Source organism: Populus nigra, chromosome 17 (genome assembly GCF_951802175.1).
Source record: "Populus nigra chromosome 17, ddPopNigr1.1, whole genome shotgun sequence".
In the NCBI taxonomy this organism is placed as follows: Eukaryota; Viridiplantae; Streptophyta; class Magnoliopsida; order Malpighiales; family Salicaceae; genus Populus; species Populus nigra.
The window spans coordinates 332,316-350,119 of NC_084868.1; the positions used below are offsets into that span (position 1 = coordinate 332,316).

Sequence of the window (17,804 nt, forward strand, 5' to 3'; positions counted from 1 at the left end):
ATAATAGATATTTACAGAATCATTAGAGAAACGTATATCATATCAAATAGAATCTAGTTCGACAGATTGCGAATGCAAATTCAAGAATAAATGAGTACTCGGAAAATAAGCAACATATATAAATATTCAAGAAATTAACTAGTTGTACTCATTGTATAATCAACATACATATTTACTTATCATATATGCATATTAAATATTATCCCACTCACCCGGAAAATATAGAACTAAAAGGAATGTCAGATGAAAGACCCGAAAAATCTATTGAGGATCGTTAGGAGAACCTACAATAAATATATGAAATATACTTAAAAGCAACTCAAAGAAACACAAATAAAAGATTCCAATGCATAAATGAAAACCAGGTTTAGTCTCCTAGGTTTAGGGACTAAAACAACAATTATCCAAAAACAGGGATCAAAACGTAATTTTACCAAAACTGGACCAAACTGTAAATACATAACCATACTGAAATTTATCCATAATTCATCCTTATCTTTGTCCAGAATCTCGAATTATCCCCCAAGAGCCAAACTGTGATTTTATCAAAATTTTAGGGGTCAAATCGTAATTTGTCAAATTGGAGGACCAAACTGAAAATATCATATATTCCTAATTATACTGGAATTTTGCCCTTAAATCATCCTCAGTTCTGTTCAGAACCTCAATTTATGCCCCAGGAACCAATCTGTAATATTTCCAAAGTTTGGGGACTAAACTGTAATTTTCATAATTTGAGGGACCAAACTGAAAATATTCCAAATCAATTATCAAACTGAGATTCATCATCCTTAACCTCATAATAACACTGTCCAGAGTCTCAAAATACAGTTAAGGATCAAATTATAATTTTCCCAAAGTTTAGGGACCAAACTGTAATTTCACAAATTGAGGGACCAAATTGAATTTTCGTCATCTTCAACCTCAAACCCAGAATTTCACAGATTACCTACTGTCATCACCTGATTTCTAACATAATTTCACCATTCAAATAAAATCATAACTCAAAATCATCATCTTTACCTCCAATCTCTCACAATCAACTAATTAACCAATTACCCACAACAATCAACCCATAACCTTTCAATTAATTCATCAATCAAACTCAAAACACAATATTCAAAACCCTAACATTTATCATAACAGAAATTAAGGCGTAAAGAACACAAATTTATACATAATCTTACCTTTAAACTTATTTCCTCCAATTCTCTTCTCCTTTCCTTATCTTTCCCTCTTTTCTCCTCTTCTTCTTCCCTTTTTCTTCTCTTCTCCCGTCAGTTTTTCACACTTAAAACACAGCTCTCCTCTTCTATTTTCTTTTCTATTTATATTTATCAACTCTTTGTTCAATTACTATAATACCCCTTATTCATTTATACTCATTTTTAGCCTTTAAGGGCTTTATTGCCTTTTACTTACTCATTCATTTACAAGACATCACACTAAGAAGCAACCTGTCGTGGCCAAGTCGAGTGTTGAGGCTGGATACCACTCTATGACACTCACTGTAGCTGAACTTTATTGGCTACGTATGCTCTTTTGTGAACTTCAGGTTCCACTCACCTCAGCTCCTTGTCTCTGGGTTGAAAACATTGGAGCTCTAGCTTTATCCTTAAATCCTGTGTTTGTTTCATGCTAGGACAAAATACATCGAAGTCGATTATCACTTCATACGTGAGAAGATTCTGAACAAAGATTTACAAGCTCATTATATTTCAACTTATGATCAACCATCAGACATCTTCACCAAGGGCCTTTCTTCTTCACGATTCTTCCTACATCGAGACAAGTTGATGCTTCGATCTCTCCCCATCAACTCTCGGGGGGGTGTTAGACAAGATATATACAAGCCCTAGGAAAAATAGAAATTATAGGAATGACATATTACTTTTCTTATCCAGTTGTTTGTTCAATATCTGATAACTAGTTTGTTCAATCTGATAACTAGAATCTTTGATTCTTTGTATTTTACAGCTCTTATCTTATCTGTAAATACAAACATGTAAATATCCTTATAAATACATGAATATTCCTTGCTGGAGTACTGAACCAGCCTTCATAATTCCTTTAACTCTATGAACATGATGCTTTCTGCTTCATCAATGGTTCCTTCATCCACTTCCCTGTAAACTTCATGCACAATTTGAGGGGGAGAGAAATGAGTACAAAGGTCATCTAATTTTGATATCAACGAGGCGGTATGAATGGAATGACACCACTGCTAAGATCACTTCCCAAGTGACTGGACGAGCTGGATATATCCCTGTTTGTGCAGAATGAAGATGAAGATGCTGACGTGCCAGAAAATGTGGGTGTGGTCTTCCTGGAATAAGCAGAAGCAGAATCTATTTCAGTAGTTTCTGTTTCTGGCAAGATTCTGAGAATGTTTTCAAGTTCCCTGACCACTTCCAGCATTGATGGCCGCTTGTCTTGCTTATCATGGCAACACCTGAGTGCCAAAACTACAAATCTCTCGATGCATTTAGATGGATAGGAACCCATTCTCCTGTCTATGATGGAGAACATCTTATCTGACTCACAAGCAATATTTACCTGAAACCAATTTTTTTTTTATCCTTGTGTTAAATAAAAAGTTATTTGATCAATATTTGAATGCAGTGTGAGTAGAAGAGAACTCAAGGTCTCCGAAAGATCAATGTGTATCACATACAATACCTCACGGACTATGTTTTTTCCACGATATATTGGCTGCATTCCTGTCAAGAGCTCCAGAAATACAACTCCAAGGCTGTAGACATCACTCTTGTCTGTCAACTTGCGGGTCAAAAAATATTCTGGATCAAGGTATCCCTGCATATTCAATAACAAAATCCAAGAGTTTTAGCACTAAAATGATACAGGCCATTACAGGTAAATGGCCTATAATGATGGCAGAACAGAAAAGTCCAAAACAATCAGAAGAGACTCCAAATCGGAAATTGATTTGCTGCAATCTGTACTGTCTAAGTTTTAATTCTCTGGGTTCTTTGTAATACATCTTACAAACTATTTGAAAGGAATTTAAAGCACCATGATCAGAAAACCATTCAGCAAACAAATATTATCTTTTTTGACAGAAATTCCATATTCACCATGTAACAAAGCATCCTTGCTACATGGTTCTTTTCGTAATGGAGTCAAACTTACTGGAGTTCCCTTCACCACTGTAGATACATGATTAGGCTGATATCCATCATCATCCATGACAGGAGCCAGAAGTGAGAGTCCAAAGTCGGCAACCTTAGCAGTAAGCTTAGAGTCCAAAAGTATGTTGCTAGCCTTAATATCTCGGTGGAATACAGGAGGGTCTGCTTCGGTATGTAGGTAAAGGATCCCCTTTGCTGAACCCAAAGCAATGCTTAACCTTGTTCCAAAGCTGAGCTTCTCCTTGTCTTTAGCCACATGCAACAGCAGCTATCAATTTTGAGACTCCCAACACTTTAAAAGGTTAATGTTCTAAATAAAAGATAATGTGTGGATAGTAATTGGGGAATTACAATAGTCTATGGTGTTGAAAATGAAGTAGAGAATTGTCTAGATCTAATACTGTAACATTATTTCCGTCTGATTTTAGCCCTCTGTAACAGTTATGACAAGATAATACAAGAGAAATTCTGAAATGTTTTCTGTATTTTTCACTAAGAGAGTTACAATATATATATATACATCAAGAAGTATCAAATCCCTGAATTCTAGGATTGAATAAACATAATCAGATCCTGTAAAATACTAGGCCTAGACAATAATTGAAATCTTTAGAGAGAATCAAGGGATATACAGCTATGACAGAAATTAAACAAGGAAAGAAGAATATAGTGACAGCTATGAAAGAAATAGAATAGGAAAAGGAGAATATACTGACAGCTACAAAAGACAGCTATTAAAAGAAAATGAGAATATATTGACATCCCCCCTCAAATTGATGCGGGTAAGTCGAACAACATCAATTTGCTATTGAGAAACTTATGTCGTTGGCGTGTCAAGGCTTTTGTAAAGGCATCAGCTATTTGAAGATCAGTATTGAGATGAGGAAGAGTGATAACACCCCTAGTAAAGGCCTCCCGAATATAATGACAGTCCACCTCTATGTGCTTGGTGCGTTCATGGTAGACTGGATTTGCAGCGATTTGAATAGCACTAGTATTATCACCATGAAGTGGAGTAGGAGCAGTTTGGGGAAACCCAAGTTCAGAAATAAGACCACGTAACCACACAATTTCAGAACAAGCTGCAGACATGGCGCGATACTCAGCCTCGGTAGAAGATTTAGAGACACAATCCTGCTTCTTACACTTCCAAGAGATCAAGGCATCTCCAAGAAAAATGCACCAGCCTGTGAGAGACTTCCTAGTATCCGGGCAGCCAGCCCAATCCGCATCACTATAGGAAGTCAAGGTAAGAGTAGAATGTTTAGGAAAAAACAACCCACGAGTAGGGGAACCAATTAAGTATCTAATAAGACGACGAACTGCAGCAAGATGAAGATGTCGAGGTGCCTGCATAAATTTGCTAACTATATGGACAGCATAGGAGATATCAGGCCTGGTAATTGTTAGGTAGATAAGACTACCAACAAGTTGCCTATATAAAAAAGGATCAGGCAAAAGCTCGCCTTCATCTTTTCGGTATTTCACATTCACCTCCATTGGTGTATCAACAGCAGTAGCATCCTTTAAACCAGCTAGCTCAATGAGATCCTGAATATATTTATGTTGATTTAAGAACAAACCATGATCTCTAGAGTGAACTTCCAGCCCCAAAAAATATGTGAGATGTCCAAGATCTTTCATTTGAAATGTACTATGCAACATATGTTGAAGCTTGGTGATCAAACCAATGTCATTACCAGTGAGGATAATATCATCGACATAGACTAAGAGAAATACCATACCAGTGGTGGTCTTGTAAAAGAAAAGTGATGAATCATATTGACTTTGTGTGAAGGAGAAGGTGAGAAGAGTGTTGCGAAACTTCTCAAACCAGGCTCTAGGTGCCTGTTTCAACCCATACAAAGAGCGTCTTAGTTTGCAAACATCATTAGAAGCCTTTGTGGACATACCAGGTGGAAGTTGCATATAAATCTCTTCCTTAAGATCCCCATGCAAGAAGGCATTTGTGACATCCATCTGATATAAAGGCCAAGCTTTAGAGGCTGCAATAGCAAGAAGTGTTCTCACCGTAGTCATCTTAGCAACGGGTGCAAATGTTTCTTCATAGTCGAAGCCATATTGTTGTTTATTGCCAAGAGCAACCAATCTAGCTTTGTATCTATCCAAAGATCCATCAGACTTGAGTTTCACAGTATAAACCCACTTGCTACCAATGGGCTTGACATGTGGAGGACAAGAGATAATATCCCAAGTATGATTGGCCTTAAGTGCGTGAAGTTCTGCCTCCATTGCTTGTTTCCAGCACTCATGTTTGCTAGCCTGTTTATAACAAGTGGGAATGGAAATAGAAGACAAAGTAGTAGACATAGCCACAGGAGTGGAAAAACCATACCTGTCAGGAGGTTTGTGAGGTCTAGAGCTTCTACGAAGAGGAAGGGGATCATAGGAAATGGGCAGAACAGGATCAGATGTTGCAGGAAGATGTGAAGGAACCTCAGTGAGACCTAGAGAAGGAGCAGAAGCAGGAGTGCGTCTATGATAAACATAACCAGGTTTAAACCTTTGTACTGGTGCTGGCGACTCAGGAAAAGATGGTAAAATAGATAGAGAAGGAAGTACTGAAGACTGTTGGGTGCAAAAGAAAGGCTGATTTTCAAAAAATATGACATTCCTAGAGACACGAGTTCGACGTGCATGTGGATCATAACAAAGAAATCCTTTTTGGGTGACAGCATAGCCTAAGAAAGCACACTTGACAGATTGGGCAGTAAGTTTATTTCTCTCATGTGCAGGAAGGTGAACAAAACAAACACATCCAAAAATATGAAGATTGGAATAATTTGGTGCATGTCCAAACAAACGAACGTAGGGAGAATCATTGTTTAAGTGGGGAGATGGTAAGCGATTAATCAAATAAACAGCAGTACACAAAGCTTCACACCAAAAATGAGAAGGAACACATGACTCAAGGAGAAGAGTTCGAACAATATCAAGAAGATGACGATTCTTTCTTTCAGCCACACCATTTTGTTGTGGGGTGAAAGGACAAGAACGTTGTGATATGATCCCATGACTTTGAAGAAAAAATTGAAATTCATTTGACATATATTCACCACCTGAATCAGATTGCAGAATTTTGATTTTGGCAGAAAATTGTGTCTCAACTAAGGCAAGAAAGACTTTAAACACAGAGAAGACCTCACTTTTAGATCGAAGAAAATATACCCAAGTAAAACGAGTGAAATCATCTATAAATGTAACAAAGTATCTGTAATGTTCATGAGAAATGACAGGTGCAATACCCCATACATCAGTATGCACGATCTCAAAAGGTTTGGTGGTGCGGGTTTTATGCAATGGAAAAGGAAGTGTTTTGCTTTTACCAAGTTTGCAAGATGCACAATCAACAATATCATTATTAGAAGAAGTCAAATTTTTATTTCCTAGTAAACCAGATTTAAACAAGACTCGAAGTACATGAGAATTAGGATGTCCTAAACGTCTATGCCACACCTGATTATCACATTGAACAGCATTACATGCAACATAATTTGACATAGGAGAGGGAGATAGAAGCAAGGGAAATAGGCGTCCCACTTTAGGTCCCTTCACGATCATCTTCCCGGACACTTGATCCTGCACAAAACAACCAGATTTGGAAAAATGAACATCACAATTGTTGTCAACTAATTGGCCAACAGATATAAGATTAGTGGACAGCTTAGGAGACACAAAGACAGTATTCAGAAGGGCTGAAATATCACCAACAGCTGTGATAGACAAGGGATTACCATCGGCAGTACGAATATGAAGATTGCCTTTATATTTTTGAACATTATTTAAAGGTAAGGCAGTGTTGGTCATGTGATTGGAAGCAGCTGAATCAAAATACCAAGGCTTAGGAATAGAATTTCGGTTACCTGAAAGGCCTAAAGCAGAAAGGGCAGAAACTATCATTTGTTGGACCATTTCAGGGGTAATAGAGGACTGACCAGGACTAGGAGTATTTGAGGAACCAACCGAAACATTATAGGCAGTTTCAGATTTCTTTGGAGGCCGGATGGAGCAGTCTTTGATGATATGCCCTGTTTTCTTACAATAGTTGCAGAATTTTTTAGTACAAGTAGTGGCAATGTGCCCAAATCCTTTGCAGCTATAACACTGGACATTTGACATATTTCTACCTCCTTTAGACCTCCCTTGAGCAGTGTATGCAACAGGAATTGGAGTGGAATTTTGAGCTTTTTGCTCCAAGACAGCCTGTGTAATGATCCGTTGTTCTTCCCTGAGAAGCTCTCCTACACAGATATCCAAGAAAGGAACTGGTTCTCTATTCATCAGGTTGGACCTGATTGCTTCAAATTCCCCCCTTAACTTCATTAAAAACTGATCACGCTTGCTGGTCTCATGCACACTTTGAATAGCAATAAGTCCTTCAAGAGGTACACTTGCATACACAATGTCTGTGTATTCAGCCCAAAGATTTACAAAGGAAGAGTAAAACTCTTGTATTGACATGCTGCCTTGACTGAGTTGACCCAACTCGAGTTCCAATTGGAACCTTCGTGCTGTATTGCTTTGGTTGTAAACTTTCTTCAGGTAATCCCACATTTCTCTAGAGGTTTTGTAAGGCTTGAGATTGAGAAGCATGGAGTGTTCCATACTTCCAAGGATCCAAGACATAATCTGAGCATCCTTCACCTCCCATTTCACATATTTCTCCTGTTCCTGCTCACTGTCAGGTGCAGGAACTGTCCCAGAAATATGACCCCATAATTCCTTTCCCTTGACAAAAATCTGAAACTGGAAAGCCCAGGCAGAATAGTTCTTTCCAGTGAATCGAACAAGAAAATGTTCAGATCGTTCTAGAGACATGATTTAACTAGAAACAAGAACCAAGAGATCAAGTCCAAGAAAAAAAGAATAGAAGAACCAGACAAGGAACTAGACACAAGATGAATTGATTTCAGAATTTTGGCTCTGATACCATGACAAGATAATACAAGAGAAATTCTGAAATGTTTTCTGTATTTTTCACTAAGAGAGTTACAATATATATATATACATCAAGAAGTATCAAATCCCTGAATTCTAGGATTGAATAAACATAATCAGATCCTGTAAAATACTAGGCCTAGACAATAATTGAAATCTTTAGAGAGAATCAAGGGATATACAGCTATGACAGAAATTAAACAAGGAAAGAAGAATATAGTGACAGCTATGAAAGAAATAGAATAGGAAAAGGAGAATATACTGACAGCTACAAAAGACAGCTATTAAAAGAAAAGGAGAATATATTGACAAGTTAAACCACACCTTTAGCCAACTCTGAATCTATAATCATTCCAGCATTTAACGACATGTGATTATAAGACCTAAAGGTTCTTAAGAATATTATAAACACTATAGTAGAGTATCATTGAGATATGAAGTAGATAACAGATAAAAAGATTTAGAAGATTTTTATACCAGACAACCAGTCCCTCAAGGTACCATTCGGCATGAACTCGTATACTAGCATCTGTGCATAGACAAAGAACACAAGCAGGCTGATTCAACAAGTAACCAATCAAACTTTGCAAATAAAGATGCAAAAACTTATCAAATCCATTTAATTTCTTAGAAAAAGGATTTACAAAACCACTCTGTAAGATGGCCGAACAAAACTCGATTGGTGCGCAATAAGCAGAATGAAATGAAGAACTTAGTTGAGAAAGAAAGCCTCTTAGAGATTCAAAACAAATTAATGAAATTTAATCCCAATCTCAATTCACATTCTGAATGAGCTGATGATATTTCCCTGGAGAAATTCGATGGCAAGAACCTTAGCCATGCTAAATAAAAGCAAGAGGTCCTTTCCAGGAACCTACTGTGCTTTCAGGATGCTTATGCAGTCCTGCATTTCTGAACAAACAAGTTCCTACGCCCCCGCCCCCTTGCCAGTTACACCTCGTATATTCCCTTCTCATTTGATTTTCCAGAACAAACGGGATAGAAAAAAGTACATGCCAGCAAAAATTGTATGAAATGACATCCACCACTTAAAATATTACCTGCTCCCCTCTTTCAACACAATATCCAGTCAACGAAACTAGATTTCGGTGATGTAACCTTGACAACAACTTGATCTCCGTCAAAAATTCCTTTTCGCCTTGTAAGGATCCTTCTTCGGCTCGCTTTATAGCTACCACTGTTTTGTCTGGTAAAACACCTCTATAAACCTTTCCATAACCTCCTTGACCAATTTGTGTCGAGCTGTTGAAGTTATTGGTAGCCAAGACTATTTCTTTGAAAGTGAAGCTCTCCACTCCATCAATTTTCATCTGTACTGTTAAGGCTGCAAATAAACAAAATAGTCTCATGTACCTTCTTCAGGTACAGCCAAATATGATAGTATTAGAAGAAACAAATACTTATTAGTCACAATGACAGACTTACATAAATCTTTTCTTGGAAGCCTCTGACTGTATCTGGCATTTCTTACAATAATCAAAACTGTGATTGCTGAAATTATTACAATAGCACAGGCAATAGCAGCTAGTATTATGGCTGCCCAAACACCCTTACTGATACCTTCTTTATGGGACTCAACATTCACTGTTGGAGAAAAAAATAATGGGGCATACAGTAGTCACCCATCAGTGAATTAGAGAATGCTAAACCTGCAGTCTATGTTTAAGAGATTCATAGGCATGATGAACTGTAATTCAGAAAATGTTGTATATCACCATGAACATCCATACCATTATGAAAGTATTGAGAGAAAAAACATTGTCACTCTATAAAGATCTTAAGAGCTATTTAATACAACTGAACTCATCCTCCAGGATTGTTAGCAGGGGCACTGAATTCCTAGTTAAAATTGTAACTTCAACGCTAACGGAAAATCTTCAGGCTTGGGAGATGCTTATTTTGCAGAATAGGAATGATTGTAAAGCTAAGACATGATGTTTTTGGTAACTTATTTATGTGATCTCAAATACTTATGCTGGTCTCATAGAAGACACAGACTCATGTTAGTTACACATAAGGGCATAAAGGTTAATTCAACATCATTTAGCTAAGGATTTGGAATTTCATTTTAGCCTGAAAGGAGCAACAGTACATACTCTGTGCATAAGGTCCCAGTAGGGTGAAGTTGAGAAGGTCATATGGTCCAAAGAAGTCATTTGGAGGAAATTGCCATGATGCAAATATATCTCTTAATCGTTTAACCTCTGTCGCATTGTACCTTGTTGAATTAACATTATTAACTGGAGGAAAGAGCTTCAAATACATCCTTAGACGAGGTCCTTCTTCCCAGAAAAAGGAATCAATGGACAACTGATACGAGCTCATGTTAAGAGAACGCGTTACGTACTGCTCGAATTGATTAACATGTGGTGTGAAATAAGAGAAGCTAGGGCTCTTAAGACGGTATCCAATTCTGAGAGGGGCTGCACAAAAGCATGGCACAGGAGATGATGCAACATATTCAAAGAAGTCATCTGTTGGACATGATTGAACATAACATGAAACTTTTGAATTTGTTAGCCTCTCAGGAGTCTTATCTCCTCCAGCTTCAGGTTCACAGAACTGGATAATGTTTGGTGTGTTAGCTTCATGGCAGATAGGATTGCCTCCAAGCCTGAATAAAAGCACGAAGATAATGAGAATCTAGTTGACGGGTATAAAACCAAAAAAATTGTATGCTAAAGTATCGATCTCATTTTCCATGTGTAGTAATTTCATTAACGTTATTGTGGCATTTGAAAATCAGCAGGAGGTTTGTATTTGAATCCTCGCTTTTCTATTTGAGGCTTGTCCAAAGCCTGGATGAGCATGAAGAGAAAATATTGTATCAATTACTCTACGAAAACACTACCTCAGGGTGACATTTTCTGGCGGATTCACTTCTCCTAAAATGCTTGAAAGCGAATTGTTCCTGAGATCACTGCATTTCATATGCGCAGAAGCAGAAGTTAGCAGTATTTTGCAGTTTGAAGAGTCTTTAATATAAGAGTTCATGCTGAAAGTTACTGATTTCATTTAATTTCTTCTTTAAGTTCTTACAGTGTAAGGCCGGCACTTTTAGTGGACGACATGTTCTGCCACATGTTAGCTGATACATAACCGATAAACAGATTATTTTCGAGAGACCTGTAATATAGGAACATTGAAAATAGGATGTTTAATGGACATGACATCTGAAAGTGATGGATTAGGATGTTTTATACATGTTATTTTTGCTGGAATCCACGTTTAAAAAGCTAAAAAAGAGGGTAATAATCCACGTTTAATATAATATTATTGGGTTCAACTACTTGCCGAGCTCAAATACACATGGGTCTAGTGAGCTATTAGACACAATATTCTTGAGCTTAGCTACGTACTAAGTCTAAGTGCATGTCAATTTGATGAGTTGCTAGATCTAATATCCTTGAACTCAGCCACGTGAGTTTGGTGAGCTACCAAACCCAACATTCTTGGACTCGGTATCATGTCAAGCCCAAATGGATATAGAATTAACGATCTTTCTAGACCCTATACTGGGCCACAAGACTTTGCTTGTTTATTTTTGTGATCCTCAACATAAAATGTTAAGGTTAAAGATATTCATCTCTCAACACCTCTAGGTATATAAAAGTCTTTTAAGAACTTACAATTTTTCCATCAATATTAATGATGTGTATATCTATCCTTTATTTATGATGTACAATGGATATTTATCTCTAATTTATAATGTGTAAGCGATATTTATTTTTTATTGATACCATCAGAAGGAAATTACATTCATGTTTCTTGTCTTTACAAAAGAACAAGACTCATGAGCTATAAACACTCTATGAATCCTTCGTGTTTCAGGTTCACAATCTCCATTATCTACTACATATATATTTTCAGAGCATCTCTTTCTAAAACATCATTACATTTTCTTTCTAAAAAGACACTTACTTAAGGATTTGAGAGTCCTTAAATCTACCGAAGGGGACTTTTGTAGGTACCAGCCATCAGTCACCCTGACTTACTAAGCACCATCCACCTTGTTCAGGAAGAATAGATCAGATTGCTAGAAATAAGATATTAATCGGTTATTCATAAGCTTCGCTCCTAAGCTACTTGGACTTTTTTGCTACCTTATCATTGGCATCATCTATGGAAAACTAATCAAAAAGCTATCAATCGTTCTCCCATAACTGGTTTTTGACATCTCTAATCACTATCAATTATAAACGATCATGATATGTCTAAGATGGAACGTATCATAGATCTTTTATAGCTACTGACACAACTACTCTATCAAAGCATTAACAACTCCTCAATTAAGTTTGACTTCTCATTGAGCACTAGTATACCAATCAAGAGAAGCTTTGTAAGGCAATAACAACACTCAACTAGAGGGATAACGTGCATTCTTATGATCTTGTTGATGGTACCAATAAAGTTCCTGTAGCAAGAAAGACTATTTTTATGACCAATACTATTCCAAATCAGCTTGGAAGGCATGATATACTGTGAATAGTCGATGAGCACTGTTTGTAAAAGAGTCGGAAGGCTAGACAACATTTTTATTGCTCTAAGTTAGAACATGATTTCCCATATTTACCCGAGGACTTGGTGAGACAAATAGATTTAAGCTACACTTTTTGTCAACTTCATGAATTTCATTGGAACCTAAAAGCTTTCAACAACTACAAAATGAAATGTTGGTTCAAACCATAAAATATGTGAAGTTTTTTTGGCAACTATCAAAGGGAAAATGAGTCAACTACCTAGAAAACTTCTACTGGAGAAACTCTATTTTCTCCTCACCTATAGAACTAAGGCCATGATCTCAACAAAGAATGGATATCCAAGTCATCAATTGACTAAGAATATAAGTTTTTTTTATATATGAAATAACTTATTTAAAGTAATGATGTTTTCATTTTCTTTAGGTCATGCCTAAGGACTTCTCATCAACCTTCCAACGATGGGATTAATTTATTCTCTCTTTATTGCGATTGCATAATTTACCTTCAAAAGAATTGACTTAGTCACCCAAGTGTAATTGTATAATTTACTTTGGAAGGAATTGATATGGTTTTCCTAGTGCACTCGTAAAACTCTTCAAGGGTAGGATTGACACAATATCACTCCAGGACAATAGCCCTAAACTTACCAAAATTAGGAGTAACTCAGTCTAAGATATATTTTCAAGTTTTTCTTTCTAAAATATTATTTCTCTCTCTCTCTCTCTCTCTCTCTCTCTTTAAAATATCATTTCTTTTTCTAAAAAAATACTTATTTAAGAATCTAAAAGTTCCCAAATCTTGCCAAAAATGACCTTCTGCAAATACCAGTCACCATTCACCTTAACTGTGAAGAATGGATCAAATTACTAGAATCAAGAAATTAACCGATTATTCAACATATAAGTTTTGCTCCTAAGCTACTTGAATACCTCGTCAAAAAGTAAAATCATCTAATTGAGACATTAAAAGTGTCTTGAAAATGATGCTCTGAAGATACTACTGTAAACTAGTAATTCCTTAGTACAAAAGAAAGACTTGTAGATAGAGTCTCACAGTCTCTGCAGAGAAGGAAGATTTGAGAAACTTCTTGGTATAGATCCATTAAGATGGTTATGTGACAGATCACTGCATCAAACAAGAAAAAGTTTCAACTACAGGAATACCTTAAAGAAAAACTAATTAGGTTATCAACAGGTTTTGATCTTCTATTGATTGAAGTATTTGCAAATACTTCAATCAATAGAAGATCAAAACCTACCAGTATACTTTGGTTTACTTACATAGTGGTTATGTTATCAGAGAGTGTTGGTGGCAAGGGTCCATTGAGCTCATTCTTGCTTAGATCCCTGCAACAAGAGCCCGATAACATTAACTGAAAGGCAACAGTTGTGTTGTAGTATGAAATTCAGATACCACTTACAGATATAAAAGGTTTTGTATGCTGCTAAGGCCCGGTATGCTTCCTTGTAAGCTGCAATTTCTGAGACTTCTACCTCGTCGAAGAAGATTAGGAAACGAAAGAGAAAAATTATCAGCTAACACAATGGCGAAACATTTGAAGCCTCCCCGACTCCAGAAGTGGAATGTGATTTTGCAAAGAACTTAATAATTCACCATCATTAGTGACTGGATTTAAACATCAGTTTGTCTATTAAAAACTCGAGACAGAGAGTGCTGATTAAGAGCATGCAGTTTCCTTCTCTGCATAATTTAAAACTGTGTTTATGAAGGCACAGCTGGTTATATAGAACTTGCAATTTTGCTAATTTGGAAAGGTTGCCATAGGTATCTGGAATCCCAGAGCCAATAAATTTGTTGTTGTCAAGCTGACTGCATGATGAGAGGGGGGAACTATCATTGGATTTACTCAATTACATATATAAGCATGTTACTTAAAGCTGCTAAGTTTTTTCCAGGACGGAAACCATCACTGACAAGCAACTATTGATCAAATGCAAGTACATCAAAAACTAGGAGCATGCTCTAAGAGAAATGACGTTGTATGATGGGTAAATAAAGTAATTAGCTAAATAAAAGTCTACATAATGTGATAAGGGAACATACAGTATGCGCAACTCCGGCAAGTTTGAGAATTCTGGTGGAAGATACCCAGATAAATTATTATTATCCAAAAGCCTGTGAAACATTGTTTAACATATCCTTAAATACCAACCAACAACATTCGGCAGGGATGATCACCAAGAGAATTGTTGAACAACAGAAATGAGAACGAAGTAGCTGCAATATGAACTTACAAGTGACGAAGAGTGGATAATTTGGAAAGCTCGGGCGGGATTTGACCCCTAATCGAGTTGTTGTTCATGTGGCTGCAAAATCACATCCAAGCAGATAACATGTGTCGGAAAAAGCTAAACTCTTTGGGGAAACTTGCAGAGACATGTAACTTACAGATGTTTCACTTTGCTCAAGTTGGCAAATGATGTTGGTATTGGACCTGAAATATAGTTCATGTCCACTTGTAGTCGATCTAATTTCGATAAATAGCCAAGTTCATCAGGTAAAAAACCTGATAATTTGTTTCCATTCAAGAGCCTGTTTACCAAATGAATCGCACAGGGTTAAACTATCTCGAATCATATGATCAACCTAGCTTCATCTTATGGATTAATGGACACAAATTGTAAAATATGTCGCTGCCCTTCGAAACACATTTGACTTCAGCGAATTTTTGCATCAGAGTTTCATAAACACCATCTCTAAAACTGAACCTTTTCAGAATAATAAGAACATCTTAATAACCTCTTCTATATTTTAAGCATAAAAATTCCTTCCAATCTACATTTATCAATTGAACTTAAGAACAGAGGACAACTCAGATAAATAATTTAAGATGATTCTTGCATTATACTTTCTTGCTCACAAGGATATCAAACTTATACAATGAAACCAACTTACAGGAGTTGTAAAGATGAAATGTTTCCTATCTCCTTCGGTATGTTGCCATCCAATTCATTCCACATGAAATCCCTTGCAACAGGCAGCACACAGAAATGGCATTAGATCACTAAAAGGACTGACTAGAAATAGTTACAAACAGATTGTAGAGCTGTCCAGAAATTAGGTTGTGGCTCACAATATTACAAGTCGAGAAAGTTGGCCAAGCTCAGGTGTTAAATGTCCAGAAAGATTCATATTCAGCAGTTGCCTGCATCAAAACTGAAAACAGTTAAGTAATCATAGCCAAATTTCTGTAAATTAATGAGGAAACACATCTTGAGAACGTATTAGATTCGTAAAAATAAAGTAAACAACTGAAGCGAAGTACTAGATTTTTCTGCACCATATTACATTTGCTTTGTTTATTGAAATCAGAGGGATAGAGATAAATCAATAACAGCAAAAGTAAAATGCAGAACAAAAGGAACACACAGTTCTCGGACGTGCAAATATCCATCGGTCGCATATGTGTCGAAACAAAAAATGCCAGTCCAGTTGGATGCGCAAGGATCTCCCCTTTTCCAGCTACTGAGATGCTTCAAAGGATCAACCAAACTTTTCTTGACTGATTTCAATGCAGCAACTGCAAAAAGGCAGGGAATGGAGCACATCAGAGCAGAACAGTAGCAAAACTGGACATCACAAGAACATATTTGACAAAACCATATGATGTTTTGCCTAGTGGTACTTCATTCTGAAAAGCAGGGAAGAAGAGGGATTTTCATCTTTTGCAAGGAACTCTCAAAATTGCTACTACGAGAACAAAAAAAAAAAAAAAACTTCAAAGACATCAATTGTCATTCGCCGGCAAGAAACTTTCCTCAACTTGCTCTCCTGCTATGTACATCCCATGTTCTCCTCCAGCCAACGACAATTTTAGCATTAGTTTCAAGTAAAACACACTTCAGCCCACTTTACATGCATAATATCTCCTTCAACACATCATGTGGATATTGGAAGAAGAAAAATCAAAGATCCAATTGATTGTAAGAAAAACATCAAGACTTCTGGACAGAAATTAACCTTCTGAGGGATCTGTAATTTGTGCATCTGTTTGGAGCACCAAGTAACAATAGGACAGCACAAAAACACAGCCAAGACTTCTCATCCACGACATCTTGATTTCCTACATAAACCAAACCAGCCACTTTGAGTAAACATTGCCTATTGTCAACAATCCCTCCAAATTCCAAAGCATATCCAGCACCAAACAAGCAACAAGAAATACTCATTTCACCTAAATTAGCCTAATCAAATTTCTAAATTTGACATCCTAAGCTAACAAGCTTGTCAATTCAAACCACATAATCCTACTAACTCAAGATGAACCAGGGCACCACTCTTAGTAGCTTACAAACTTTGTAGTAAGCCCAAAGACAAAGTAAGCACTTTCTACAAAAACATACCATTAAAAAGTAAACAGAGAAGCTTACTTGAGACAAGTCAAGTGTATGGTTAAACTCAAATGTGTATATTGTTGAAGACTATGAAAATTATGATAAGATAATATTTTGGAACCCTACGATGGTCCAACCAGGCAGGCATTGTGGTGTGGAAAAATACAAGGAAGACTTGTTCGTGGGGGTAATGACAATAAAAGATTTTGGAACCTTGTGGCATATTGAAAACCGTGTGTGAGATGGCACTTTGTCTTCATTGTTGGCTTCAATTTCATCGGGTTCAGAGAGGAGACAGCAAGTGACTGCGAGAGATCAGACTAAACATCTCACTTCTTTCATTTTCCACTATTTTGCCATCAAAGCACTTTGTCCCACCATTACAGATCATGACAGCAGGTTTTGGCACCTTTTTTTTTCCAGATAATAGTCGAGATTTTATTAACTTTTGGCTAATAAGAAGATAGCCAAAGAAGTAGAAAAAAAGGCCACGACAGAAAGAAGAAAAAAAGAAGCCATAAAAGGACGGCTGCTGCAATGAAAAAGACAGAACAGAGACAAGACAAAGGATAATATGGTAAACGTCAGCTGTGAGTTATTCTGCTATTCCAGAATTTGATCCCATCAGAGCTGATCCCTAGATCCATTCCGGTGTATGGTAAAGTGTTTCTATCAATCTTCAAACATAAGGCAAGCACCTTGACTACGCTTAAAAATATCATCAACCTTGTAACACGTCAACACGGTCATTTTCTTAGGCCTGTTGAACTTTCAAAGTAATAAATAAAATATAAAATACCTTTGAGAAATTTAATTTCTGATAGCAACTTTCTCTTTAA

The 17,804-nt window shown here is 36.7% G+C and overlaps 1 protein-coding gene and 1 long non-coding RNA gene across 8 annotated transcripts; one reads left to right on the top strand and one right to left on the bottom strand.

The window, feature by feature from the left end:
- The first annotated feature begins 380 nt into the window (after positions 1–380).
- On the top strand, positions 381–2,074 carry LOC133676605 (uncharacterized). Its single transcript, XR_009835633.1, has 2 exons — positions 381–1,555; positions 1,643–2,074. It is a non-coding gene; the product is annotated as an uncharacterized LOC133676605 (long non-coding RNA).
- LOC133676603 (probable LRR receptor-like serine/threonine-protein kinase At1g06840) lies at positions 1,872–17,318 on the bottom strand. 7 transcript variants are annotated; one of them, XM_062098304.1, is made up of 21 exons: positions 17,179–17,318; positions 16,592–16,694; positions 16,001–16,151; positions 15,705–15,776; positions 15,527–15,598; positions 15,020–15,163; positions 14,866–14,937; positions 14,675–14,746; positions 14,366–14,440; positions 14,031–14,099; positions 13,891–13,956; positions 13,664–13,735; positions 11,169–11,255; positions 10,981–11,049; positions 10,226–10,743; positions 9,555–9,713; positions 9,170–9,453; positions 8,586–8,637; positions 3,151–3,395; positions 2,680–2,814; positions 1,872–2,556 (listed from the first exon to the last, which is right to left on the bottom strand). In XM_062098304.1, exons 2-21 carry the CDS (start codon positions 16,683–16,685, stop codon positions 2,191–2,193), a joined length of 2,874 nt encoding a protein of 957 aa, XP_061954288.1. In that variant the 5' UTR covers positions 16,686–16,694; positions 17,179–17,318; the 3' UTR covers positions 1,872–2,190. The 7 variants fall into 7 exon arrangements, with proteins under 7 accessions (XP_061954288.1, XP_061954286.1, XP_061954285.1 ...); XM_062098302.1 differs by lacking the exon at positions 17,179–17,318 and adding an exon at positions 17,002–17,157; XM_062098301.1 differs by lacking the exon at positions 17,179–17,318 and adding an exon at positions 16,975–17,135.
- Positions 17,319–17,804: the final 486 nt, after the last annotated feature.